The 27290-nt window shown below is 38.5% G+C and overlaps 1 protein-coding gene across 3 annotated transcripts in view; it reads left to right on the forward strand.

Moving 5' to 3' along the window:
- The window catches only part of DCUN1D4 (defective in cullin neddylation 1 domain containing 4), a 66314-nt gene that overhangs the window by 1014 nt on the left and 38010 nt on the right, over positions 1-27290 (forward strand). For 2 of the 3 annotated variants that reach the window (XM_039845181.1, XM_039845182.1), the window contains exons 2-4: positions 19048-19118; positions 19298-19337; positions 26481-26595. In XM_039845181.1, coding sequence (XP_039701115.1) covers positions 19048-19118; positions 19298-19337; positions 26481-26595 — 226 coding nt within the window. Of the gene's footprint in view, positions 1-25; positions 100-19047; positions 19119-19297; positions 19338-26480; positions 26596-27290 lie in introns of those variants that run through there. The other variant, XM_039845183.1, reaches the window with a different exon arrangement.

Below are 27290 nucleotides of genomic sequence, written 5' to 3' on the forward strand. Positions count from 1 at the left end.
GGTGGTGTAATGTGTCAGGCTGTACGTTTCAGAGAGATGTTTCCTGCCTCTCTCCAACCCCGCATCAGGTCCTTGGAGAAGGGAGCCCTGAGCTTCGAGGTGCGGGGAGAGGAGGGGGCGGGGTTGAGGTGGAGGGGGCGGGGGAGGTTCCCCGAGGTTGGCGCTGGTCGCGGTTCCCCTGGAACGGCTGCAAGCGAGGTCAGCGCTGGCGCGGGCTCCGGCTGCGGGACTGGGAGGCGGGGCAGGGACGCAGGCTGCGGGTTTTCCGCGGCGGGTGCGGGAGGGTCGGCCCTGGAGGTTTGGTGGGCGGTTTTGCGCAGGGGAGGTGTCAGGGTCCCTGGCGGTCCCTGGATTTGGCAGTCTGTGACGCAGTTTTCTAATTTTTGCTTGTCAGGTGTGGAGGCTGGTCCTTCGGGACCTGCTTCCCTGCAGGGAGCATCGCGCCGAAGGCCCCGCATAGAGCCTAGGGGTTGCAACCTCTCCTAGGCGAGCAGGGAGAGCGCTTTAGGGGTTTCCTTTAGGGTCTGGTTCCAGTCGCCGGGTGTGAAGGGGAAAGGCTCTCTCTCGGAATTCTGGGACTTGTAGTCCTGGCCGCGGTTGGGTTGGGTGCACGTGGGTAACTGTGGAAACGAGTCCCAGAATGCAGCGCGCCTCTCGGAGCCTCCCTTTTCTGCTAACTCGTGCTTTATTCTCGGAGGACCCCGGAGCAGTCTCAGGAGGGTCTCCTACACCCTGGGGCTGGAAACGATTCACTATATCTTCTTTTGTCAGCGGGATGGGGAGAACCAAGCCGAGTGTAGCCCTTTCACGCACACTTGGGTTCTTGATCTCGAAGTTGATTTCCCTTACATTTGCTGGCTTTATTTGTAGAATAAATGCTTAGTCTTGAACCACCTAGCACATAGGCTGTGGGGAAAACATTCAAGATCCAACACAATGTAAAGCAGCGTTTAGAATGGTGTATTTATTGTGGCATCTATTGTATATAAACACTAGGTTAAAATGTTGTCTTACATAAATTTGAGAATGCAGTGGAGACAAATGTAACCCTTGTGCAGATAATACAAGTTATACATCTATTTCTTGGGCTGTCTGGATTGCCCAAGGATGAAGGGACTTTTTGAAAAAAAGTCTTGAAATGAATTGAGGTGATGGAGGTGACTTAATAGAATTTAGGGTGCTCCGGTTTCTAAAGCCCTCATGAAAGCGAAAATGAATAAAGGGAATATATAATGTCTTCAGTTTTCAAAGAATCATGGGAAACAAATGAGATGAGAGCAAGATAAACTCATTGGAGGACCTTTAGAGGTTTTCACGTTTTTTTGTTTTTAGATGAAACCTATAATTCCTTCCCCGTGCCTTTGTAATGTTAGAGACCGCCCTCTAAGTCTATGGACTTCCCAAACATCACATTCTTTTCAGGTTCCCTTTATCATATGCAATGATTAAAAAAATCTAATGTAGAGGGCCATAAGTTTAGCTCAAAGATGACAGATTATTTTTGTGTGTTATGTAAGGTATTTCGAAACTATTGGTATCATAGCCACTAGAAGAATATTATTATGACCCTAGTGATAATTATTTTATCAAAAAGTCCTAAGATTTGGAAACCTAGTATGGTTACAAATATACTGAATTTGTGTACTTGATTCAGTGATGGTTCTTTTCATAATGGCTGAAAAATTGGGCAATGTGTGGATTTTTGGGAAATAATTTATATCTTTAAGTTTGTGGTGAAATATTGAGGATACCCTTTGTGATATGTAAATATGTAATATGGATGTGTTTTTTAAAATGTGTATTTAACCCTGGAATTTGCTCTCATAAAGGGTAAAATGTATGAGGTTGAAAACAGAAGTTGTAATTGTCTTCAAGATGGTGTTTTTTAAAGAAAATATTAGGCTAGTCATTTCTTTACTTTTTTCTTTATTACATTCCAAAGGGCAGGTTCCCTTTACACACATAAAACCCACCCTCTCCCTTAGCCCTCCAAACCCTAGGTTTCCATACATTATCAGCTTATAAGCCCCTGGTTTTTAGGTTCCTCTTGGATTTTTGGCGTTTCAGGAGGTCCTTTATTTTCTTGTGAACTTGGCCATGCATTTAAACAGATGTTTCTTATACCTTAGTATTTTTGGATTCTTTTATACGGGGAAGGATTTTTTAGGTTATCTTGTCTATCACGTTGCCAAAAGTCTCCCTCATTTTCTCCACCTTAGATCACTTCTGTATGTTTATTCTTTTCTTTCTCTATTTCTGCTTCCAAGAAGTACACCTACTAACACTTGATCACATTTTGTCAAATGTTATTTATCATTATATCCTCCTGTTTTTAGCTGCTCCCACAAGCTCTTATTAGCTTATTGCTTTCTTCCTGACCATAGTACATTATTCTCATCTTAATAATAATAATAATGTTAACTCAGCAGTTTAAAAATCAGGCTGTTGGAAACTGACCTTGCGATGACCTCTGTTGTGTCAGGATGCCTTTGGCAAGTAACAATACTCAACTAAAAATGGCTTGAATATAGAGCTTATTCAGTAGCAAAAAGTCTAGAGCTGTGATTTCTTATCTATGTTATCTAGATTCGAAGGCTGGTGCAGTGTCTCAACGATCTATACATCTTTTAAGAATCTGTACATCTTTTTCTTCCTCTATTCTTGGTATTTTGGCTTATCAAAAAAAGCTTCAGGCTCATTGCCTCATGTTTGCAATGTGGTTGCTGCAGCACCAGACATCCTGCCTATGTATGAAAGGGAGGGAAGGAGTTTATTTACTTACAACTCTTTCTTAACAGAGAGGAGTCTTTTCTAGAAGGTTACTTTTCAGTTTCATTAGTTAGAGCTGATCTCATGCCACCGCTGCTTGTGAGGGAGGTTGAGAAAGTGAAATCTGGCATTTTTCAGCTGTTTTTGTGGGATGTGGCCTCTGCTAGGGTGGAAGAAGGGTAAGGCGAATGTTCTGGCTGGGTTGGCAGCCTGCAGGTTATATCCCTGACCCAGCTACTTTGTCCAGCTGTCTCTGGCTTGGTCCCAGTCTTTCTTATCTCTTATTTTCTGCCTCATTCTAAAATACTTAGAGGCGACCTATGAAATGTCGATAAAATCCTGTCAAGAGAAGGCAGATAAACTATAGATTTACAGGCTGTACAAAAATACTTGCCATATATTAGAAATGGGCCATATACTTGGCTCTGAGCTTCCTAGTAGGCAAAACAAAGAGGAAAACAAGACCAGTTAATTTTATTCATTTGGTTAATGAAACTACAATTAATTTAATAACCTAAGCTGGAAGCTTAGATGTTTCTCATCCTCTTTCCCTGGTCGGTAGTGAAACATAGGCTGCATTTCTTTCCATGCCTTTCTTCTTTTTTCTGTACCTATTCCCATCGCTCTAGGTCTGATCCATCCTTTCATATATTGTAATAACCAGTAATCCTGTTGCCAAGCTCAGCCTCCTCTAACTTCATTTTCTCCCGGGTACTTAGGGAACACCTGAGGTACTTACTGAAATACTCCTCACAACCTGGGGTGGAACCAGCTGCTGTAGTTTAAGCTCAGTTTCTTACCCATGGAATACTCTTTCCTTGCCCGCTGCCCTCAGTGCTACTTCTGTTGGAACTTGCTTTATTGAGTTATTTGTCCCTTGCTAGGAGACTCTTTCCCTCCATTGAATCTCTAAAGTACTGTTTACTTCTAGTCTCAGTTTTATTTTGTATAACAATAGCTGCTTGTTTACTTGCTTGTTTACTGCTAGTCTCCTCCCCAGTTAGATTATTACCCCCTTGAGATCTGGGACTATGTCTTAGTATCCACTTTATTGTCCAGCATGATGCTTAGGTCCTCATATATACATTGAATTGAACTTAATAGGTCAATTCTTGAATAGTTTGTGAATTACCTGGAAAATTTTAATTCTTCCTCCTGCTATTCAGCATGCTTCTGAGTTGTCCTTCAGAAAAGTCTTTAGATTTTTCTTTGGGGAATGCAAACTATCACTTACTCATTTTCTGCCTTTTTGACAAAGTCAGCCATATGCAAACCAATTTAAATCTTTTAAAACACATGCATATATCACTTTTGAAGAATGTTTGTGACATGGAGAAATTCTCAAAGAGAGTAAGATGCTAATGATGTACTGAGGAACAGGGAGTCTCAGTGTGAAAGGGCACATGTCCATTTCAGGTTTGGTGTGTAACAGTCCTGTATGGAGAAAGCTACAGCAGGCCTAACAGGTCTAACATATAAAGGGGGGCCCAACTCTTTGTTTTATAACCAATTCTGGTCCTGAGGTTTTATTTCTGAATATGAACAATACATTGAGATAGATGAAAGGCTTTTTTCATTTAGACAGTAAATTTTGTTAGTTGGAGGTGAATTTTCTGAGAATCTGACATTAATGCTGATATCTTTTTATAGTTGGTCAGCTTGAATTAGTGTTAATAGCTTTTCATAACTTGCTCTTCTTTTTTCTTATTCTGAGATTCAGGTTAGAAGTATTCCTTTAAGCAGAACATACATTTAAAAATATTTGTGGCTGTATTCCTTTAAGCAGAACATACATTTAAAAATATTTGTGGCTGTAAAAGAGGTTATAATTTGTGGCTTATGTTTTAAGTAGAAGAAGTTACTGAAATGTGACAGTTTAAATAGAAGCATATATTTTAGCAATTACTGCATGACTATTTCAGCTCTAAGGATATTTTTTGTATCATGGCCATATCTGCTACTTCAGATTTGAATTGTTTTTCTTTTAGTTAGAAAATGCTGTTAATGAGTTATTTTCAGTCTATGAATGTAGGCTTATAGTTTTTGGAAACTCGCATACTGGGTAAAACACTAAATAACATGAAAAAGACCCCACCCTTCCCAAATAGCATTACCTCTGGGTGTGTTTCTTTTTAGTTCCATGTTTGAGGATTTTTTTCTTGTGAATATTTTTTTGAAACCCTTTTCATTACTTGCTGGCTTATATCATTAGTATTTGCAAAAACTGTGTGTCATCCATTTGTGTCTGTGGTGAGCAGGGACCTGATTCCTCTGATTGGGGAGAATCCTTACCTTAGCAGGCAGAGTTGCTCAGACACACCCACCTCGGAATGTGAAACTGAAGCTGGAGGCAAGTGATGAGAAGAAGCAGCGAGTGCCTGCAGGCCTTTTGGAGAGGATGGGCAGAGGTGGCAACTGCGCTGTTTCTATTTCAAGAGTTAGTAGAGGCTGGGTTCCAGTGGCCCAGCAGGTCCTGGCTGTGTGGATGCTGCACTCAGCTGCGTGTCCTTACGCATTGTTTTGGTTCTATAGCTGATGCGCTTGGTTTTCTGAATTTCCTAGAGATTCTGTGAACTATCCAATAGCCTTTAAAAACAAATCACTCTTCTGTTTAAATTAGCTAGCTGGTTTTCTAATACTCACAACTAAAATTTCTAACAAATGCAACATCCAAACCTGCCACTGCTCAACTCCTGACAGAGGCCCTGTGGATAAGAGCAGTGATCTGCCTTTCAACCCTGGTTGGACTCTGTTTAGAGTCCAAGAGTCCTGGCTCAAGGTTACACAGAGATGACTGTTGCGGGGGCCGCTTTTGCCGGTGGTCAGGCAAGACTCTGAGCCACACATCAGCCATCCCACCGGACCGCATCATATGGAGCTCTTTATTGCTGTCTTTCTCTAATTACCTTTTTGTCTCTAAATCAGTCAATCAAGAGGTGTGTCCAGGATCTAATGCATTACTTCTTGTGCATCTTTTTAGATTTGACTTGGGGATATTAGCTATAGGAATATTATTATTATTATCTTATTAAATAAAATAATTTTATTTAATTAAATATTACTTTTGATAGAATATTTGTTTAGCCAGAATTCATATCTGATAATTATAATTGCTTTTTAGTCAACCTTATTGAGTATAATTTACATGCTATAAAATTGGACCATTTTTAAGTTTACAGTTTGATGAGTTTTGATAAATATCTGTACTGGTGTAACCACTACCAAAATTAAGACAGAGAACATTTTCATTACCCATAAAAGTTCCCTGTGCCCCCTTGTAGTCTATACTTCTCTACCTCCCGCTACAATTTTTAGCTTTTAATATATGTAATCTTAGTCCTCCATAGTTGATAATTTGTTATTCTGCTGCTCATGGGTTATTACAATCTAAGATGGTGTGATAAATCTTCCTTTTTCTCTTTTTTTACTCAACTATTAAATCCAAAGAAAAGCTATCAGTGCTATATAAATTATAAATCTGAAAATTAATGCTTTACACATGAAACTGTCTAGAGTTAGACGATGACTTGATCTCTTGAAAGGTTTTTCAGTGGATGGCTTTTCTTCCTTCTCTGTGGCCCGAAGACATACAATGCTAGGATTTCTCCGTGAAGGTGATGATGTCTTTTAATTGTTATCTGGGTCAGAATGGGAGCAGGAAAACATAGTTAAGTGCGGGTCCTAGAATCAAAATGTCCGGGTTCATATCCTTGCTCTGCCATCTATTAGCCATGTGATTGCGGGTAAGTATATCAACTACTCTGTGTGGACTTCAGAGTCCTCATGTATAAGAAATATCTACTGCCAGGTATGGAGTTATTCAGTCGACAACTGTTTATTGAGCACCTACTGTAACACCAGGTCATGTTCTTCATCTTCATGACGTTTTCATTCTGGTGTAGGGGAGGAGGCAAATAATAAACAGGTAAATCATGTAGTATATCAAATGGTGATAAGTTCTGTAGAGAAGGATAAGGAAGGGGAAGAGCACAGGTGCTGCTGTAAGTGTGGGAGGAGGGGAGATGGAGTGGAGGATGTTGTAATTTTAAATAGCATGGTCAAGGGAGGCCTCACTAAGGTGATTTTAAGTTAAGGCCTGATGGAGGTGAGGGGGCGTTCCAGGCAGAGGGAACACAGATACATGCATAGGCTCCGAGTGGGGGGAGCAGGCCTGTGTTTGAGGAACAGCAGGGAGGCCAGTGTGCTTCCAGGGGAGTTGGGGGTTGGTCTGAGGAGTAAGTAGGAGGGAGAAAAAAACACATTAAGTGATTAGAGAAGTGCTGGGCACTCTGCTGTTTTTGTTGCTAATGATTATAATGACAGTCTCCTCTTTAGACTTTAACAGCAGTCCCCAACCTTTTTGGCACCAGGGACCGGTGATCCTATGAGAATCTAATGCCCGATGATCTGAGGTGGAGCTGAAGCGGCGATGCTAGTGCTGGGGAGCAGCTGCAAATACAGATGAAGCTTTGCTCGCTTGCCCCCTGCTCACCTCCTGCCGTGCGGCCCAGTTCCTAAAGGCCATAGACCAGTAGTGGTCCGTGGCCCGGAGGGTGGGGACCCCCTGCTTTAAAAAGAGAGCCTGGAGAAGAAGAGAGGTTCTAAGAACCACCAAGTGAGTGAGGCATTCCCTCACTCAGCCATTCACCAAACAAATGAGGTTTTTCGTGTTGCCAGCTCTGCTGTAACAAGCATGACTGAGCTGGAGTCGCTATATTTAAGGAGCTTCTTTCTAGAGAGTCAAGTGGTGGAGGCAAAGAAGTAATGGACAGTTGATGTATGGGGCTGTGGCTTCTGGGTTAGATGGATGCCCAGGATGCTTTGGGAATAAATAGGGATTCATTAAAATTAGACTTCAGGGAAGGATTAGCAATCGTCAAGTGGGTTTAGCTTTTGAAGTTTTATATGTGAAGAAGAGGATCTGTGTGCACCTGGTGGGGGGTGAGGTGAGAGGGTGCTGTCCAAGCATAGGTGAGAGTACTGAGGACTGTGGCAGCATATGGCAGTTTGGGTTGCGAAGTGAAGAAGGGGAGAGGAGGCTCAGGGGTGGTCAGGAGCTGCAGGAAGGAGGGCTGAAAAGAGGCATCGGGAAGTGAGAGAAGGAAAGGGGGAAGTCAGAAGGTGGGTGCAGGGAGAGAGGAGGAACAAAAGGGAATGGGGAGGGACTGAAACATAGAGGGATTATCTTTGGGCTGCTCAACTGCTTTGCCCGATTAGCTCATTTAATCCTCCCAGCAGCCCTCTGGAGTAAGTTGTGTACTGTTGTTTTCCCCATTTTACAGATGAGGAAGCTGAGGTGAAGAAAGGTTAACTTTCTTCAGGGTCACACAGCTTGTAAGTGCTGCACTGAAATTCTAACTCAGGCGTTCTGACTCCAGGGTGCTGGTGCCCCACCACTGCCAGTGAAGTAACACTCATTTTATTTGTGTTTTTCATTCAATCTTTGTGGTAACCCTGCAGACATAATGGAATTCCATATTTTGTCACTGGCCTATGAATGATGATGGCAGAGCCATTTGTTATGATTATCTCCGTTTTGCTTTTGGTTCTGTTCTTGGAATAGGTCCCAACAGGATCAGGGTCTAGTATGAATTCCTTCTTTCCCATTCTTCTTCTCATTTCCGCCATTTTACTGGTAATAACAGTAGGCATTTAAAAATGGATTCTGAGTGGACAACCGATTGTGGGGGGAAAAAGTATTTCCATACTTTTTTTTAACTCACTGATAAAATAGTCATTTTTGTTCTTAGATTTTATTTTGAATAATCATGTGTATTGAATATTTTTTAAACACTTATTTTGAAAATATAAGGAGGTATCTAAAACATTGCAGAAACTACTAATGTAGTTTTTGGGTAACATCTTTGAAATTTTCTTCTTTTTCTATAGTTGAGGGTGAATTTAAGTCTTTTTCTCTTTTAAGATCTTTTTTCTACAGATGCCTCTAATTAGACCACAGATTACTTTTTTTTATTAAATGTGGAGCTGAGAAGGATAGTTGTACATTCAAGTCCAGGCAACTGGCTATTGAAGTCAGAGTTTTAAAGACCCATCACCTTGTCATCCCTTCTGCCCTGTCTTTACTTTTTGATCTTTTAGGTTCAGTCTGCCTTAGGTTCTTCCATGTTCTGATAATAATAGGGATTAACATAATGAACCTTTATTAGTGCATAGTAATAAGCCAGCACTGTGCTCAATGCTTGGCTTGTACCATGTCATTTAATCCTCACAATAGCCTTGTGAAAGGGTCCTGTTATTCTGCTGTACAGATGAGGACACTGTGGCACCGTGAGGTTGGGTTAGGGACAGGGTCGCTCAGCTAGGACACCGCAGAGCTGGGACTCTAACCCAGGGCTTTCTGCTGCCGCAGATGTACTCTTTAACCTAAATTTGGGCTCTTGTAACATTAGCAAGGTTAAAGGATGATTTTTACTCTGAACTACCGAGTGTGTCTGTGTTCTTCAGTGGGGAGGGTGGGATTAAAGAAATGAATCTAGGGCCCTTTGTACCTTGTCACATTTGGAGTGCAGCCAGACCCGGTGTCCTGAAGTGGCCAACTCCTTTGAGATGGTTCCCGCAGGCACATGCTTTGCGGTGGATGGCGGGTGCTAGGTGGCACACTGCCTCTCTAGGGCGGATAGTTTCTCCTCCCAGCCTCTTTTATGGGTCCTGTGAGAGTTAGGAGGAAAAAGCCAGCAGTGGTGTGCTTGGATGGCTTTAACTTTGGATCTTGTGTTCAGTGAAAATGCTGAGTCACCTACAATGACCTGCTTTCTACCCCTTAGTGGTTTTCCCCGTTCCATGTTCACCTTTTTAGCTTTGTGCCTTATAAATAGCAAATGTTTTTAGATGAGAATGAAGTTAACACCCTTGTCACTGCTATTTTGTTTCTTTAGATGATCCCTTGGCTTTTCAGCTTTGTAATCTTTTCCCTGGGTCTTGTTCTTTTTGCCACATGCTGATAGGATACTTGTGAATGAGTTGGATTCCTGTCTGTTTTGTGCTGAGGTTGTTGCAGGAATGGATTGGCTGCCAGCAGGTTGGGGGTTGAGCTGAGGATGGGGACCAAACTCTCCTCTCTGGTTGCACATTAGAATCACCTGGGCTGCTTGAGAAACGATGAACACTCTCCACTCCCATTTTTATTTCACTGATCTGGATTGGGGCTCTGGCACTGGCATTTTTTCAAGTACCCTGGGTGATTCTGATGTGTAGTCACTGTATTATTTTTAAGTAGCTTAATTAGTGTGCTGGCTTTGGTTTGGGCTGTGGTGGAGATTGCTCAAGAGCCGCAGCAACTCTTCCCTGGGCCCTGCACTGGGCGGGTAGCACAGACCATTCCTGCTCAGCATGTGACATCATAGCCAACACTCAGATATACTTACTGTGTCCCAGGTACTGTTCAAAGCGCATTGCAGCAGCAACTCATTTAATCCTCGTGGTATCCTTATGAGGATGACACTATTATTATCCATTTTGTAGATAAAGAAATTTCTGCTTCTAGCAATGAAGGGCATGTAGAATGAAGCTCACCCACAAACCCAGCTTTCGGGTTTTTCTAGTTTTGCGATATGGAAAACTCATTTCAAATCTTTGTGTTTTAAAAATTTGGCCTCGAACGTGAATATATATTTGTTTCTACAAATGAGACGTATACCTGTGCCATCCCATATAGCTAAATGGCTGTCAATTGGTATGCAAAAGTGTAAATTAGTATTGTAGATCATGTAGTACACTACTTTTTTATAGTGTCAAAGAAAAATAGGCTTTACTTTGTGGTAGATTTCATATTCCAAGTCATTTTGAGGTAGAACTCATTTTTAATCTTTTTTACTCAAAATTTCATTTTGTACTTTTTTTTTTAAATCACATGTTTGAGCTTATATATAGATCTACAATGACTTGTGACCTGTCCTGCTCTTTACTCTCTGGCTATGGTAACCTTCCAGGATACTAAGCAAATCTAACCGACATTTTAAACATCCCCTAGTCTTGCTGTCATAGACCCAAATCAACACTCCCTCAATCCCATGTGCGTTTCTAGTCTCCCTTTCATAGTCAAACTTCTGGAACATGTATTTTATGTTTGACATAGTCTGTGCGACCTTCAACCCACTTCCTTCTGGTCTCAGTGCTGGCTTCAAAATGTTTGTCATCACAGAGTAACCTCCACAGTGCTAAACTCAGTGACTACATATTTTTAAAGCATTCCCCTGTTTATTGGTACATATTATATGCTAGGCTTTTGCTATTCTGTGTATTGGGATACAGTGGGGGAACAAAGTAAAAGAAAGTCCTTGTCTTCATGGAGCTTGGGCTCTAGGGAGAGTGACAAAGGCTAAATATATAAAAAATATAATGTCGTCACAAAAGACCTCATATTGTATGATTCCATTGCACAGAAAGTAGACTAATGGTGGCCTAGGGCTGAAGGAGTGAGAGGAGAAATGGGGAGTGACTGCTAATGGGGTAATAAAAATGTTTTAAAATTAGATCGTGGTGATGGTTGCACAACTCTGGGAGCACACTAAAAACCATCGACTTGTGCACTTTAAATGGGTGAGTTTTATGGTTTGTGAACTATAGCTCAATAAAGCTGTTAAAAAGTGTCAGAAAGTGACAAGTGCTATGCAGTAATCTAAATCCGCTGAGGGGTGGAGGTGCTGCTTTGGATAGGAAAGTTGGGGAAACTTCAATGACGAGGTGACATTTGAGTAGATATGTCAACAAAGTAACCTGTCAGCCCTTGTGAACATCAGAGGTTGGTTGTAGAGGCAGAGGGCATGTTAAATGCAAAGGATCTGAGGTAGAAATTCACTGAGTATTGAAGGAAGTGTGCGGCTGGAATGGAGTGAGCAAGGATAATGGTATGAGATGAGTTAGGTTAGATAACTTAGGTCATGTAGGGCTTTGTGAGGACTTGTCGAAGACTTGGATTCTTTTCTTTTATGCTGCAGTAATAAATCCAAAATCTCAGTGATCAAAATCAAAGGGCCTTCAAGGCAGGTTGATGAGGGTCCCTCGAAATTATTGCTATTTTCATCTTAGTCTGTCTAAAACCCACAGGAAAGAAGGCTTCTGTTTCTGGGAGGAAGAAGATGAGGCAAACCTAAACAATGACTCTTATCTAGACTACACCCTTAACATCAAATTTTTTTCTTTTTCCATATCACTGAGTAATATTGACATTTCAGGAGAATGGGCCATGTAACGCATGAGTCAGGGAACCCATAAGCATTCCATGTTACATCCCAGTTAGAGAGGCCTAACCCTGCTCTGCTAAATCATGCTCTTGTTCCGTCCCAGAAACCATTAGGATGAGTGCTGATTTTGATAACCTTTAATTTTGTCCAGTTCTGTTTTACTTTTTTGGTAATGACATGGTAATTATTCTGTCATTGTCCCAGTGTCCCATGTGGCCCCTGGCTTTACTGGTTTAATTGTTTTTGTTGTCATCAAAAAGCAGTTATTAGGTACATACCTGTGTATAGTGCTATGTTAAAGACTTTTATACCTGAAAGCATTGTTCACTGATTGGCCAACTGGAGTTTAGCTAATAATAAAATACTTTTGTGACTCTTTAGTAACCAGAAGAAAGAAGCATACTTGAAACAGAAATAACATTGGTGTTACTGCTGGTATTTTCTCAGCACATCTTTTCTCTTAAAAAAAGAAAAAGACAGAAGATTGTTTCAGATTTGGCCAGTTTTAGTAGCTTAAAAAAAATATTACTCTAAGTTTGTATGCTTGATTATTGACTGTTTTGGGTGGGAAATGCTATTGCTTTTTTCCTTTTATGGATCGCGGAGATAAATTAGTGTTTGCTCTGATTAGAAATAAGCTAGAATGGAGGAATGGGCTTTGGGCTGGGAATTAGAAGATGTGACTTACTCCCAGTTTGGCCACAGCTAAGATCTGACCTGCCTTGAGTTAATAAAATGAGGAGAAGTGAACAAAAAGACATGCAACACAGCGGCTCCCTCTCATCTCTCAATTGAGTCTTAGTGGTTTTTCCTTATTGTACAGTCACGTTTTATAAAGAAGTTAGTTTTAAAGTCCATATGTAAGGTGACAACCACCCATATTAAAAATAACACTGGAAATACTTTCAGAAGGTGCTTGGTTGGAGATTGTCTCAGATAAATCCAGCACGGCCGATTCTTTCGCTGACGCTTCATCTGAGCATCAGTGGAAGCCGCTGGCTTATGTTTAGGGACCAGGTTTATGAAAAGTACATCTTTAAATGCTAGACTCATACGGTGTTGTGAGATGCACAAAATGTGATTGGCACGTGGAAACTGAATGACCACGGGATTCATGTTGCCTATCTTTTGTTCGTTAAGTAGAAGGGAAGGCAGTTACTGGGACAACTGAAAATTACCACCGCCTCCCCCCGCTTTTATTTTTTGCCAAGTGAATAAAGTTGAATTTGTGCGTGTTAAATGTGGATATTCTGCAATCCCACTGTACTCAGAATTTTTCTTCATCATTTTTACTGCTACCGTCTAGCTTAATCATTTCGCACCTCAGTCACTTCAAGTAGTCTTTGTGACAGGCCATTCTAAATCCAGTCCACCCATCATCTATGCCACACATTTGCCACAGGGTTATCGTCCTAAAAAAACTCCCAATTTAAACAACTTGTGTGGCACCCAGACTCAGAGCAGTGCTTCTCAGACTTCTCCCATCCTTTTGCTATGGCAGAGGTTTAGTGAATTAGGCACCCTCAGGGCCCTGGGAGCCTAGCTTAGTGTGGTAAAATTTCTTTAACGTTTTATGCCATAATTCTGTTTTTGTTTTCATGTAAAACTCTTGAGGATGTATTACCATTGAGTAGAATTGATGCTGCGTGAATGTGCCATGTTTATCTGTTACATTTGCAAACTGGAGGTCCAGTTGGAAATAGAAGTCCTTAGGAGTTTAAATGTAAACTCTGAAGCAGGATTCAGCCTTCATTTTTGAACCTTTGCCTTCTCTTTGAGTTTCCGACTATTACCATGCTGCTTCTCACATTCGAAGTTCTAATGGAGTGGATGCACTGAAATGGCCTGAACATACTAAATTTAGGTTTTAGTGCCTCTGTATCTGCATTCACTTATCCATTGAATATTACTTGAGCACCTAGTATGTGCCAGGTAGTAGGGATATGATGAAGTATGAGAGCTAGCCATGTTGTTATTAGAGGGAATAAGGCTCAAGGCAAAGGGAATAAATAGCATGTGCAAAGGCCCTGAGGTATGAGCATGCTTGGAGTAGTCACAGAACAGCAGGAAGTTCACTGTGACTGAGAAGAGTGAGTGAGGCGAAGATGAGTAGGAGATGAGATTGGATAGATGGGTAGAGGCAGAGTGTGCAGGCCCCTGAGTTCATGATAAAGGCTTTCTTTTGCTTTGCATGCCTCCCTCTTCCCTCTGTAATTTTTGTGTGAAGATGGAACTAATTTTAATTTGTTTACATGCTAGCTAGTTACCCCTGTATTTACTGAATAATTATCTCTTCCCCATTGATTTGAAATGCAATTTTGTTATATATGCTGATTATATATATGTTAATACATACATACGAACATAATTGCATACATACTTGTTTATTGAATCTTCCATTGATTTGTCTTCTTGCACACCTACCATACTGTTGTAGTTACTATACAGTACTCCCCTGTCATCTGTGGAAGATATATTCCAAGACCCTCATGGATGTAGGTAGCACCGAGCCCTGTATATACTGTGTTTTTTCCTAGGCATACAACCTTTTCACTTAAAGGAAGCACTTTACAACTTCTATTTGGCATATCCAAAGTGCCAGCATCACTACTCTTGTACTTTGGGGCCATTATTAAGTAAAATAAGGGGTACTTGAATATAAGCACTGTGATACCTTGTACTTGATCTGATAACAGAGTGCTACTAAGTGAATAATGGACGGGGAGCGTATATGCTGGCCAAAGGGATGATTCACATTCTAGGTGGGCATGAGATTTCCTCATGCAGTTCAGAACAGCACACAATTTAAAACTTATTTATTGTTTATTTCTGGAATTTTCCATTTAGTATTTTCAGACCATGGTTGACCACGGTCAACCGAAACCACAGAAAGCAAAACCATGGATAAGGGGGATTAATGTACCTTTATATTAGGCATTGGCAAACTATAGCCCACAGGCTAAATCTGGCTCCCCACCTAATTTTTTTAATAAATAAAGTTTTATTGGAACACAGCCACACTCATTTGTTTATGTATTGTTTATGGCTGCTTTTCAGCTACAATGGCAGCGCTGTTGCAACAGAGATCATATGGCCCACAAAGCCTAAAATGTTTGATCTGGCTCTCTACAGAGAGTTTACCAACCTCTACTTTATACTGTGTATTGATATCTGATAGGGCAAGTTCTTCCTCATTCTTTTTAAAAAATTTCTTGGCAAGTCTAGCATGTTCGTTCTTTCAGATGAACTTGAGAACCAATCTGCCAAGTTTGTCTGACTCCCTCCTTTTCCTCACCTCTTTTTTGGGGTGGGAAACTGGGGGTCAAAAATAGGAATTTGATTGTTACATTTAATTTGTAGTTTAGTAAAGAGAGAAGTGATGGCTTTACAATACTGGGTCATTCCATTTCAGGAAGATAATATCTCTACATTTATGTTTTTCAGTTAGCTTTTATTGTTTCTTCATTTGAATGTTGCATATTTAGGTTTATTCCTACATGTATTATTGCTTTTTTGTTGCTATTATAATTGAGATGACCTCACATCTGTATTTTACAAGTGACTGTGGTATAAAGGAAAGGTTTATATTTTTATACATTTAAATTGTTTCTGATCCTCTTATGGAAGTAAACTACTATAAGACTGTTAATTTTGATTCTTTTGGTTTACGGTCATAGTCTGAATTTACCCATAATTGTTTTTCATTCTAAATATTTGTATCTGTCTGTATTATGGGGCTCTATACCTAAGGTAGTTTAAGGGAATGGACCTTGACCATTCATTTTTTTCTTTTATATTATATAGGTTACAGCAAATGGTAGTTACAAAACAACAAGAAGAACCCAGAAACTTCCTGCCCAGTCAGCTTTTGTTGGTAGTTTTAAGAATACCCAGAAGATTATTTAAGCAAGCTATTTATCAAGCAGTCTGTGCCTTTATACAGAGCCATTTGTTGCTTTTAATACAGAACGTAGGGTTTGCATGGCACACAGGAGAGTCAAACCCAGTCACTGCTTTACTGTAGAGAGCCATTTGATCATGGAATAAAGTTGACTTAACCTAGCATTTATCCTTCAGAATTGAAATATGAGCCAAAGGAGATTTTATGAATCAGTTAGATACTATATTCCTAAATATGTTCTCTGTAAAGCATTTGATCTTTACCCTTAACATCTGTTCCTTAAGGATGTGAAACCTGTTTTAGATTTTAAGGGCTGTTACTTGCCCTGAGCACTGAATAGATGAATCATAAATTTAATATCTGTTAACCTTTGTGGATTTATCTTTTAATGACATTTTTGTCTCTTTTCCTTGAATTCTTCTTAGCTGCTCCTTACCTTAGTGTAACTTAAGAAAAATCATTCATGTTGCTGATTCCTTTTTTTCTTACTTTTTTTGAGGGTGTGTGAAGTGATGATGAGGTGGTGAGGGTAGTAGACATTTGATGTGGAAATAGAGAATTGCTGATATATGTGATTCATGAAATAAATCTCATTACTCTTATTGCCTGTAAAGTGAAACTTTATGTATAGAATGTGGTCTTTAATGCTGCTGTATAATTTTTCTACTATGTAGAGATTATCTTTGACCATTATTGTGAACATCATTCGGTGGTGGATGAATATGACAGTGTCATCATAGGCTTCGGAGATGTATCAGGCCATGTGCCTCTATCAGAGGGAGTGCCAATTTGGGGGTTTCTGAGGTGGGGCTTGACTTGGACATACCAAAATTAGAGACTATTTTAGAAGACCATGTGTGGTGCGAATATAGTGATAGTTGATATCTTTTAGTAAGCATGTATTATGGTCCAGGCATTGTAACGGATGTCTGCCATATCTAGGCATTGTAATCGCATTTTACAGATGAGGGCATTGAAATTTAGGTTAAATAACTGGTAAACCTGAGATTCAAACCAGCTGTCAGACTCCAGAGAGAGGAAATAAAGTACAGTGGTATTTGTGCAGGAACTGTGTGTGTGTGTGTAGAAGAATTTAGCAATTTTAGATTCTTTTATGTGAATTTTGACAGTTGAAGTGACATCAGGGTGGTGAGAAAAGTGTGGCAAGGGGGCCTGGAAACCACTTTGCTTGACCTTTGGCAAGCCCCTTTCTCTCCTTCCTGTGAAGCCTCAGTGAAAAAAGAATCAAGACCCATAAGTTTTCTGTTTTTGTTTTTGTTTTTGTTTTTTTGGGGGGTCTTGGAGTTTAACTCAGGATTTAATTTCAAAATGATACTGGAATGTATCATTTGTCTTTTTTTTTTTTTTTTAATTGAGAGAGTACGAAAAGGGAGCGTTGTGGCTCAGTAGTAGATGTGAGGGGGGGGTTGGTGTATGGTCAAACTTCCCATTTACTCCTGCAGGTCAGGAGAGGGCTGTCGCTTCTAGCTTTAGAGATCTCTATATGGGTTTATTAATTGCAAACATAAGTACACACATATACATACACTCACACACCCCTAATGCTTTTAAAAACTTTTCTGTGCAACACACTAATAAATATGGAAGAGGTTCTGTTCCATATTATGTCATCATTTACCTTAAATATGGCTAACTCATTCAGATGCCAAATAATTAACATTTGTTAATATTCAAGGCCCATTTAGAACCTAAGGCTCTGCTCTGGTTGTCTCTCAGCCGAAAACTCTGGTTCTTTGGACCATTCTTGATGGCTGTGACTGCAGTGTTAGGTGTTTGGCAGTACACATGTGTGTGTGAACGTATGGCCTGCTGCTCCTGACAGTGGAATGTGAATGTTAGGGGCTTTGCTGCCTGCTGGTCCCTCTGCCCTGTAGGCCAGCCAAGAACTGGATTACTGCCACAATTTAGAAAAGAAAGTAAAGCTTTCTAAATACTGGCAGGGAGAATGGCTTGTTTTCCAGATTCAGAGCAGCAGCCAGCCCAGTGTCCAGTCTCCCTGCACAGACAACTTGTAGTGTCTGCTCTTTGGGTCTGTTCTTGGCATCTCCTGAATGTCCCAAATAAAAATTCCAGTGAAGGGAGTTTTTTTTTTCTTTTTATCTGCATGGCATAACTTGGAGAGATACAGTATCTTTTTCAAGGTTACTTTCAAAACTAACTTTTACTAACCTTTATGATAGATAGTAAAGAAAAGCAACTAATGTAAATCCTGATGTTTTATGAAAATATATCTATTGGTGCTTATTCAAATATGAAATTATTCAGACTTTTAACTCATTTTTACATAACCTATTATGTATGCAAGCATACTTTATAAAAATCATTTGAAATTAGAGATTCAAAAGCCTAACAGTTTAACTTATAGTTTTATGTTGTACAGGATTCTAAGATGGAGCAACTTAAATTGTTATATATATATGATTTAGTATGTAATTCTGCAACTATGGGACATGATTCAATGTGGATACATTCTTTGATTTGGACATGTTTCTCTATGAGTGATTTCTGCTGCTGTGTTTCCGGTTCTGTGGCCCATTTGATATTGCAGTACTAGTTACTAGACTCCATCACAGGACTCAGCTGCCCAGACTTAGCTTGCAGGATAATTCTTTGATTTGTCTGTGTTTGACTAATAGGAGGAGGAGGGGCTTAGATTCCTTTTTTGCTCATTCTGTTGTATAAGAGCCAACAAAATAAATATGTAAGAACTGCCAAATGGTTGAGATACTTTTCTATTAATTTCTGGAGGGGATATTTTGCTAGTAATTCTGGGAAAGAGAAAGTAACAGGTTTCATTTGAGATCTGTCTTCTATTTGTGTGACTTGTTTAATTTGCTAACATTATCGATATTTTGCTATTAAGTTCAGATTCACTGCTGGTAGGATTTTATAACTACTAAAGTATTTTTGTTTTACCTTACAAATCACATGAAAATTTCATGAACTTTAACATTTGGTTGAGATTTTAACTTTATTCAGACTTTATTTCTAGGAGATAGGTCAGTAGTTGCATGTTATATTTTATTTAATAAGTACCAAATTAATGGAGAGAGTATTCAATTGTATCAAAACATTTGTTTATTTTCTGAACTTTTTTATAGACTGTGCAGTATGGGAAATAAATGACAGAATTTTCCCCTTTTTCTTTTAAAGACTTTCAGCTGAATTCTCATCTCTCAACACTGGCAAATATTCATAAGATCTACCACACCCTTAATAAGCTAGTAAGTCAATCTTTTAAAGAAAAAACTACCAACTGTTTAAAACAGTTGTTTTAAGCATATTTGGTAAAAATTTAGATATGGATATATATTAAAATATCAGCTATTTATAAAAATGTTTATTTTTAAAACTTACAGTATGGTATGTGATTTCTCAGTAATGATGAACATATTTCTTGCAGAATCTAACAGAAGACGTTGGCCAAGACGATCACCAAACAGGTATCTGTAGATGCTAACACTGCTTAATCTTAAATAAACTTCCTAATGTAAAGTTAGGAGGGAAAAATACTAGCTGCTCAACATTGTAATACATTCCATTATCAAGTTGTTACTTGGTTGAAGATTTTTTCAGGGTGCGTGAAGGAAGCCATGTTACCATGCCTTCCCAGCAGGAAATCTATTCTGGGGCTCTGCTTTAGGAAAGAGTACTTTGATCTCTTTAAAGAAGCTGGGGAGTCTCCCTACTGGTTTCAAGATACTATTTCCCTACTGAACTATTTGATTTATACTAAAAAGTTATTGTAGTAATGCAATTTGAAAGGTATTCCATTAACGTTTGTTCAGTTGAGATGAAAGATGATCCGATAGGTATATGGGTGTGTGTTTGTATGTGTGTGTGCGTGTGTGTATGTGTGGTACAGGTCCTGAGGATTTATGAATGGGAAAATTGAAACGATTATTATAAATGATTCTTTAGCCCTGAATTTTTCAAACTTTTGCTAGCATTATCATCACCTGGGAAGGGCTTGTTACAACAGATTGCTAGGCTCTACTGCCGGAGTTTCTGATTTCCAGAAACTCTGGGTATTTGCATGTCTAACCAGCTCCCAGATAATGCTAATGCAGTTGTTCTGGAGACCACACTTTGAGAACCACTTCTCTAAACCATTGGTTATCATAAAGTTTAGAAACTTGCACTTGATCTATAATTATAAAACTTCAGCAAAAATTATTAAAGTATTTTTTAAATTTTTTGAGAATTACCACAATAATATATGAATACATCCTTGTCGGAGAATTTTGAATAGCACAAAAGTCAATTTAAGAGTAAAAAGTGACATTCTTTCATGTCTCCCAATCCAGCCTTCCCCCTGTTTAATGTTTGTTCTTTCAAACATTTTTATACGTGCGTATATTTTTATGGTAGTGTTTTTTTGTTTAGCTTCAATGAGATCATACTGTATATACTATGCAGTATCATTTTTTCATGTAATGATGTATCTTTAAGGTTGTTGGGATTTAGAACTCTCTCTCCCCTCCCCTCCCCTCCCTTCACCTCTCCTTCCCTCCAAATTGGTTCAGAGTTAATTGAAATTAGGCACAAGAGACTCATGGACATGGACAGTGGACTAGTGGTTACCAGAAGGAAGGCAGGGAGGAGGGAGGTAGATGGAGTAAAAGGGGTCAAATATGTGGTAATGGAAAGAAATCTAACTTTGGGTGGTGAATACACAATGCAATGTATATACGACATCCTGTTGAATTGTGCACTTGAAACTTATTGGATTTTGTTGATCAATTTCACCACCCCCCAATAATTTTCAATAATAAAAAAAAATTTATATTAAGTTTAGAAAATAGAAAAGAAACAGACCAGAACTAAAGTCTTCACCCTGAAAATAAAGTTCAGTTTGGGAAAAAAAAAAAAGAAAATTGGGCACAAGGTGAAGATTGAAGTAACAGGTTTGTTGGAAAACGTAGCTTAGTTGAGCAGCAGAAGTGCAGAGGCTTTTCAGTATTTCACCTGAATTAGATAGGCTTACATTTAATCACTGCCACAGCTAGGTGAGCACAGGCCAGCACGCCCACTCTTCCCTCTAACCTCCCACTAGTGACAGTGCAAAGGTTTGAGCTTCTGTTGGCTGAATGATCAGGAAGGGAGTTCAGAAGGGACTGGAATAGAGTTCAGGAGGGGCTGGGCCCCTTCTCCCTGCATCACCAGTTAGGTCAGATACTTGCTTCCAGGGGAAGGAGTGAGAGAAGTGGGCAGACTATGCAGGAATATTCTAGAAGGCTGTGCCACAGAGTGTCCTTACACTGGATCTTTTTGTTTCAGTAAATATGGATCAGTTCAAAGGCAGTTAAAAGCAGTTTCCTTAATAATTTAAAAAACAGCATATGCACATGGTTTTAAAACAAATGTTGAAAAGGTATAAAATGAAGATTTCTGTCCCATTTTATTACCTCCGCTCCCATCCCCCACTAGTATTCCACATTTGATTCTCTAGAGGTAACTCATATTCTTATATTTGTTTCTTAAATGATGATGATGATGATGATGATGATGATGATGATAATGTAATTTTTTCCCCAAATACAAGTATACATTTGTATGTGCCTCTTGTTTTTGTCATTCAGTATATCTTGGAGATCTTTTCATAGTAGAACATTTAGAAAGCATTTATTTTATCTTTTAATGAATGCATAATTTCCCAATTCATGAATATATTGTTTCTACTGATATACATTTAAGTGTATTTAACTTTCAGCTATTACTAATAATACTGAAGTACAATTTTCAGGGCTAGTTTTAATAGTTAAGGAACAAAGCACGTTTCTCTCCTATTCTGGAACAACATGTTGTAGGCTTGAGGGATTTTTTTAAACTTGAGTTAGTGTAGTTTTGATTTATAAAACTGAATTTTGTGTTTGTCTTCTGATTAGCTAAGGTAATAAAACCTCTAGGTTCTGAATCTTATATATTTTATAGTTAACTTTGAACTTTGGATTAAAATGGGTATTGTTACTATAGTAATTTCACATTTAAATATTTAATCTGAACGTGGAAATTTAATAACTGTAAGTTATAATTAAGGAAAATGAAAATGGAAAGTGTATTTGGCCTCATGCTTCTTTTTTTGCCCCTGGGGACAGCGGATGTGTCTGACATCTGGCATATGACATGCTGGTTCAGTGCCTGGTTCCTTGTAAGTGCCAGTTAATGTCAATCAGTATTAGTAATTTTTTAGATTTGTCTGTTTCATTAAAATTTCTCCATCTAGTTATAGCATCACTTATGATTACCATAGGTGACAGATTATACTTTAAAAATTAAACAACATAAAATCTATAATGTTTGGAAATCTGAGCAAGTTATCTCTGTAGCGCCTGCTCGAATCTCTTGGCCCAGCTGTAGTCTGAGCAGTATCTATAACAACTGTATATAGAAGATTCAAACCTAAGTGCAAAAGAGGCCAGTATCTTCCTGCTCTGTCTCTTCTAACAATTTTATTTGATGCTTTCAATCTTCTCCCATCAAAAGAGAGAGAGAGAGAAAGAGAGAGACCGACTGACCAACTGACCGACAGACACAGAGAGAATTAATATTGGAGAAGTAGCCCAAAATCTGGGAGTAAAAGAAGCCAGAGAGGACAGAAATTGATGCAGGAAGAAGATGATAGATGTCAGAAGTCAATGCTGTTTAGAGAGAAAAGAAAGGAAAAATTCTGTGCCTTAAATAGTAGTATAAAATTTGCGCATTTAGACACTAATAATTTTACTCAAGCAAGCAAGTTAGTTCAATGATCTGTTCAAGAAAATGAAATGAAATATTAGGTACTGGTAAGGTATCTTAAAATACAATCTATTTATCAACTCAAATCTTTGCTACATTGTTCAATGAAAAGTGAGGTGAAATGGCTCTATAAAAAGTATTGCAGTGGCACAGTGTACCATGTAAAATGTTATTAAGTGAAACTATACTATATACAACAGACTTGCTAAAATGAAAAATTAGTGAGATTTTTGTATTGGAATATGCATTTATACTAAGTTTGGAAAGTTTGGAAAAACTCTAATTTTATAGCTCTCTTATTTGGGGATGACTACAAATAGGGCACAAAATTTTATGTGTCTTACAAAAAATGAATCCTAAAAAGACATTTTTTACTTGAGGTCCACGTGCAAAATTATTTAAAAAAAAAAAAAGGAAAAAGAAAAAATAGAGGCAGTGGAATACCTACTTAGATAACATTTATTGAGATAACATGCTTTGTTAAATTATCATCAAACTGACAAGCTGGATAGACAGTAAAGGGTGTTTGGCCTGATCCAGGTTAAACTCCAGTTGCTCTTTAAAATTGATTTTTCAGAACCAAGTATTAGGATAGATATGTTGGAAAATGTTGCCAGTATTTCTAATTGTTTAATGTGGGAAGAATGGCTATATTCATTCACTACCTGATTTATTTGAAAATATAGTTGATTAATAGAATTCATTTGTTCTCTTTAAACACTGAACCAAAAATAAATTTAAACTCAAATCATAACCCTTGAGTGAAAAATATAAACAATTTTTATTGCCTTCCTAAGAATCATGTAGATACCCCAGCATCAAGAAAGAGCTAATGATGGGAGAGTTGGGAGGCTTGATTTCACTCACTGTTCATCTAATATGGAAATATTTAGCATACCAGAATATCAGTCAAGATAATATTAAAGAGCCTGAATCACAGTTTGGGTTTACTAATTGAGATTATTCTCCTCCTTTTCCTTTTTCTTTATTATTATAAAGTGGCTGTTCCTCTTTTATGTGTTCCTGCCAAACATTTCTTATGAGATTGAGATGGCTTCCTAAAATTATTTTTATCACTGCTTTTCCTTGCATGATTGTCAGAGAATGAAAGCTTGTAGCTCTGATCATTTCAAATGAATTCGTGGATTTCTTAAAGTTCATCAGACAGTCTCTTTTATTAAGTGTCTGTTGATCTAGGCACTTTCAGGTGCTCAACTTTATTGGTCATTTTCCTTACCTGGCGTAGTAATAAGACCTCTCAGACTTGTAAAGGTAAGATAACTTTAAAAGTGCTCTATAGTTATTTAAAACATCTCCCTTAATATCTTGCCTGTCCCTGTAATGTCAGATTGTTTATATCTAAGTAGATACTTTTAAAGGGGTAAAGCATCTTATTCTTTGAAGCAGATGAACATTCTATAACGTTCTTATTTATGTAGTATTTTGCTTACTATTTTTTTTTTAGTTTAAAGATAAAATTCAGTTGAAGTAGATTGCTATACAAGTTGAGTCAGTAAATCTAAATTTATATAAATACAAATTTGTAAAACATTCATTTAAACTGAGATATTTTTATTATAAAACGACTTATCACAGAGTTATTTTAAGAAGCAAACATTCTAGGATATATGTATTTAAAAAAAATCCTACCTGCCAGGAAACTTAAAGTCAAGTGTTTAGTCTACTGAGAAATGGAAAAAAAAAACATTTAAAGAGATGCTATATTATCTTTTCATAAGTGTTTTAAATATCTGGAAATATACTGAATTTTTTTTTTTTTTTAGCAGAATTTGATTTACACATGTTTTAGGAACACATTTATTTAACAGATATTTATTGGGAGTCTACTGTAGGATTCTCAGTGTATGTATCTTACTGTATTAGATGCTGTGTATGCACAGGTGAACCAAAAAAGGCACAGCAAGCCAACATGTACACTTAAAAACCCTAGTTGTTTCTCTTGCTGAGGTAGGAGTCTGGAGTGATGTTAGGGTGGCGGGTGTGGGACAAACAAGCCTTGAGTTCTGTTCTGTCTCTGTATTTTGTTGATTTGGTTCATGTTGGCAAATTATTTTAAGGAAACTTAGTTTTCCTTGGCATTAAAAATTGCTTTTTTATGTAGCCTGAGACTTTTTTTTTTCACTGTCATCCTGCGTTCTAGGGTTCTGCCTGAAGAGCTCCATCTTTAGTTTTCTGCTTCTCAGCCTCTGCTGTTATGGCTGAGTAGAGGCAGCAGTAGGTAGTGGCGGAGAGCTTGGGCTTTGCTGCTGGGCTGCCTGGGTGTGATCCTTCACTTTACCTACTGCTTTCCAGCTGTCACCTAATTTCTCTGGTTCAGTTTCTTCATTTGTAAAAGTGAGATTGTTAACAGGTTCCTATATCATAGGGTTATTATGAAGATCCAGTGAGTGCTGAGGTCTAGCCTGAGCACCACAGGCATACGTCCGTTATGTCACTCAGGACCAATTTCTTTATTGTCTCTGACATCTATCTACACATAATGCTTGGCACCTAAGCACCTATTGAATTGATGTTTTTCACTTGTAAAACTCCTGAGAGCTAGATACCACAGTTCTCATTTTTCAAATTATGCACCAGAGACCCAAAATCGGTCAGTGATTGACCAAGCCACATAGTTAGGTGAAGAGCTGGAACTCATTCGTTGAATGCAGATCGTTCAAACCCCAGGACCCCTATGCTCTTCTCTCCTGGCTCACTGAGGACTCAGGCTCTTCTACCAAGAGGCCAGTGGAAGGAGGAAAGATGTGCAGTCCAGAATTCACCACGTAACACTTCTGAGACCTTAGAATGTCAGTTAAATGCCTAAGCCTTAGTTTTTCCCATTTGTCAAGTAGAGATAATTATCTCTGCACAGCCTATCATTCAGGGTTATTGTGGGAACCGAATGACATACCTGATAGTACTTGTGCCAAATGGGATAATTTAATTATAATTGTCTTATAACTTATAATGGTTTAAGACAGTCCGAAGCAAGACTGTCAGGGTTTGAATCCCAATTTTACCACTTGCCTAACCCTTTCTGCCTTCATTTTATCATCCGCATGGGCAAAAATGATGTTTTTTTCATAAGCTTATTATGAAGTTAAGTGAGTTAATACGTGTAAGTAAGTGTTAAGAACAGGGCTTAGCTCACAGTAAGGTGTCAGTAAGTGTTCCATGTTGTTATTGCCTGTTGTTATTACATTTTAATATTTTTTACCAAATGAAAGGTGTGCTTCTGAAAACTGACGGAAAGTGGTAGAATCTTCTTCAAGTGGCAGAAACAAACTAAAAATTACTATGGAAATTTTGATCAAGAACATGTCAGGCTTCTTCTCAAAATAAACCAAATTCTGTTTGTTTGTTTGTTTGTTTGTTTAAAAAACCAAATATTTTTGAAGCTGAAGAGTATTCGGAGTGATATTTTTACATGTATTTTAGACTCAAAGTGGCTGGTTGAACTGACCTTGCCTAGTGAAGTACATTAATGAGATAGATAACAGTGCAATTCCTTTTGAAGGAACATTGACATGTAGGAGAAGCTGACAGCTTTGATGATTTATATTAGTATTTTTGGAGAGTAAACTGAAGTTGTGATAACTATTTCTGGTGTGGTTTGGGAGGGAAAGTATTAACTTATTTGTGTCATTGCTAGAATTATTTCTTTATAACATTTTCTCAAAGAGGAACTAAAAACCATTTTTTTTTTCACCCAGAGCATCTACAGATAACATCTAAACCCTTTACAGTACCAGCCATAAAAGTTTCTAATTTGGCGGGGCTATTTTTTTTGCAAATGTTGTGATGCGGTATATCTTAACCTTGTGCCCTTTGACTCTGTTTTGTAGGAAGTCTGCGGTCTTGTAGTTCTTCGGACTGCTTTAGTAAAGTGATGCCGCCCAGGAAAAAGAGAAGACCTGCCTCTGGAGATGATTTATCTGCCAAGAAAAGTAGACATGATAGGTATGGAGCAGAGACAGTAGATCAAAACTGATGACATAAGTGTCAGAGAGGCACTTTTCTGCCTAATCCAGTAGGTCATCTAAGTGTACAGTGCCAACTGGAACTTTGTTTCGGTTCTGCCAGGTGAATTTTCAAAGTGTAATTACTTCATGTCGCTTATTTTGTGTGTTTATAAAATAAAAGCAAATTAGGTAATTTGAGTTTTCAGAAATTAAAGTTTTATTTTAGTCCACCAATCCACCAAAACTGGTATAGAGTTTCTTTCTTTCCTCTCAAGGGCGTGCTGTCTGCCTGTTGAGTACCACAGCATTGTTATGTATCTGTTCTCTGAGAGAGGCTCCCTAAATATGCCACAGCAATCTCTGATAGTTACCTTTGCAAGGCACCTGGACCTGGCTAGAGAGAGCTGTCTGTACCGAATGCTCGAAGCCTGCCTGGATTATTAGCGAGCTGAGCTTTATTCTCAGAAGAGTGAGAATTTGCTAGAAACCATGAAAAACAAGTCTGTTTAAACCACTTCTCTTTCAGACAAGTGAACTGTTAATTTTGGTGACTCCAAAGCTCTGTTAGACTGGTTTATTTTAGGCGTCCTTATTGTTTCACCCTGATTTTTGTCAGTTTTTCTTCTCTTTTCTTAAAACAATGAACAAACATCATAATTTTAATTCTTTCTTTCTTTTTCCGTCTCCCTCCAT

This window comes from Pteropus medius, unplaced genomic scaffold (assembly GCF_902729225.1).
Source record: "Pteropus medius unplaced genomic scaffold, Ma_sr-lr_union100, whole genome shotgun sequence".
In the NCBI taxonomy this organism is placed as follows: domain Eukaryota; kingdom Metazoa; phylum Chordata; class Mammalia; order Chiroptera; family Pteropodidae; genus Pteropus; species Pteropus medius.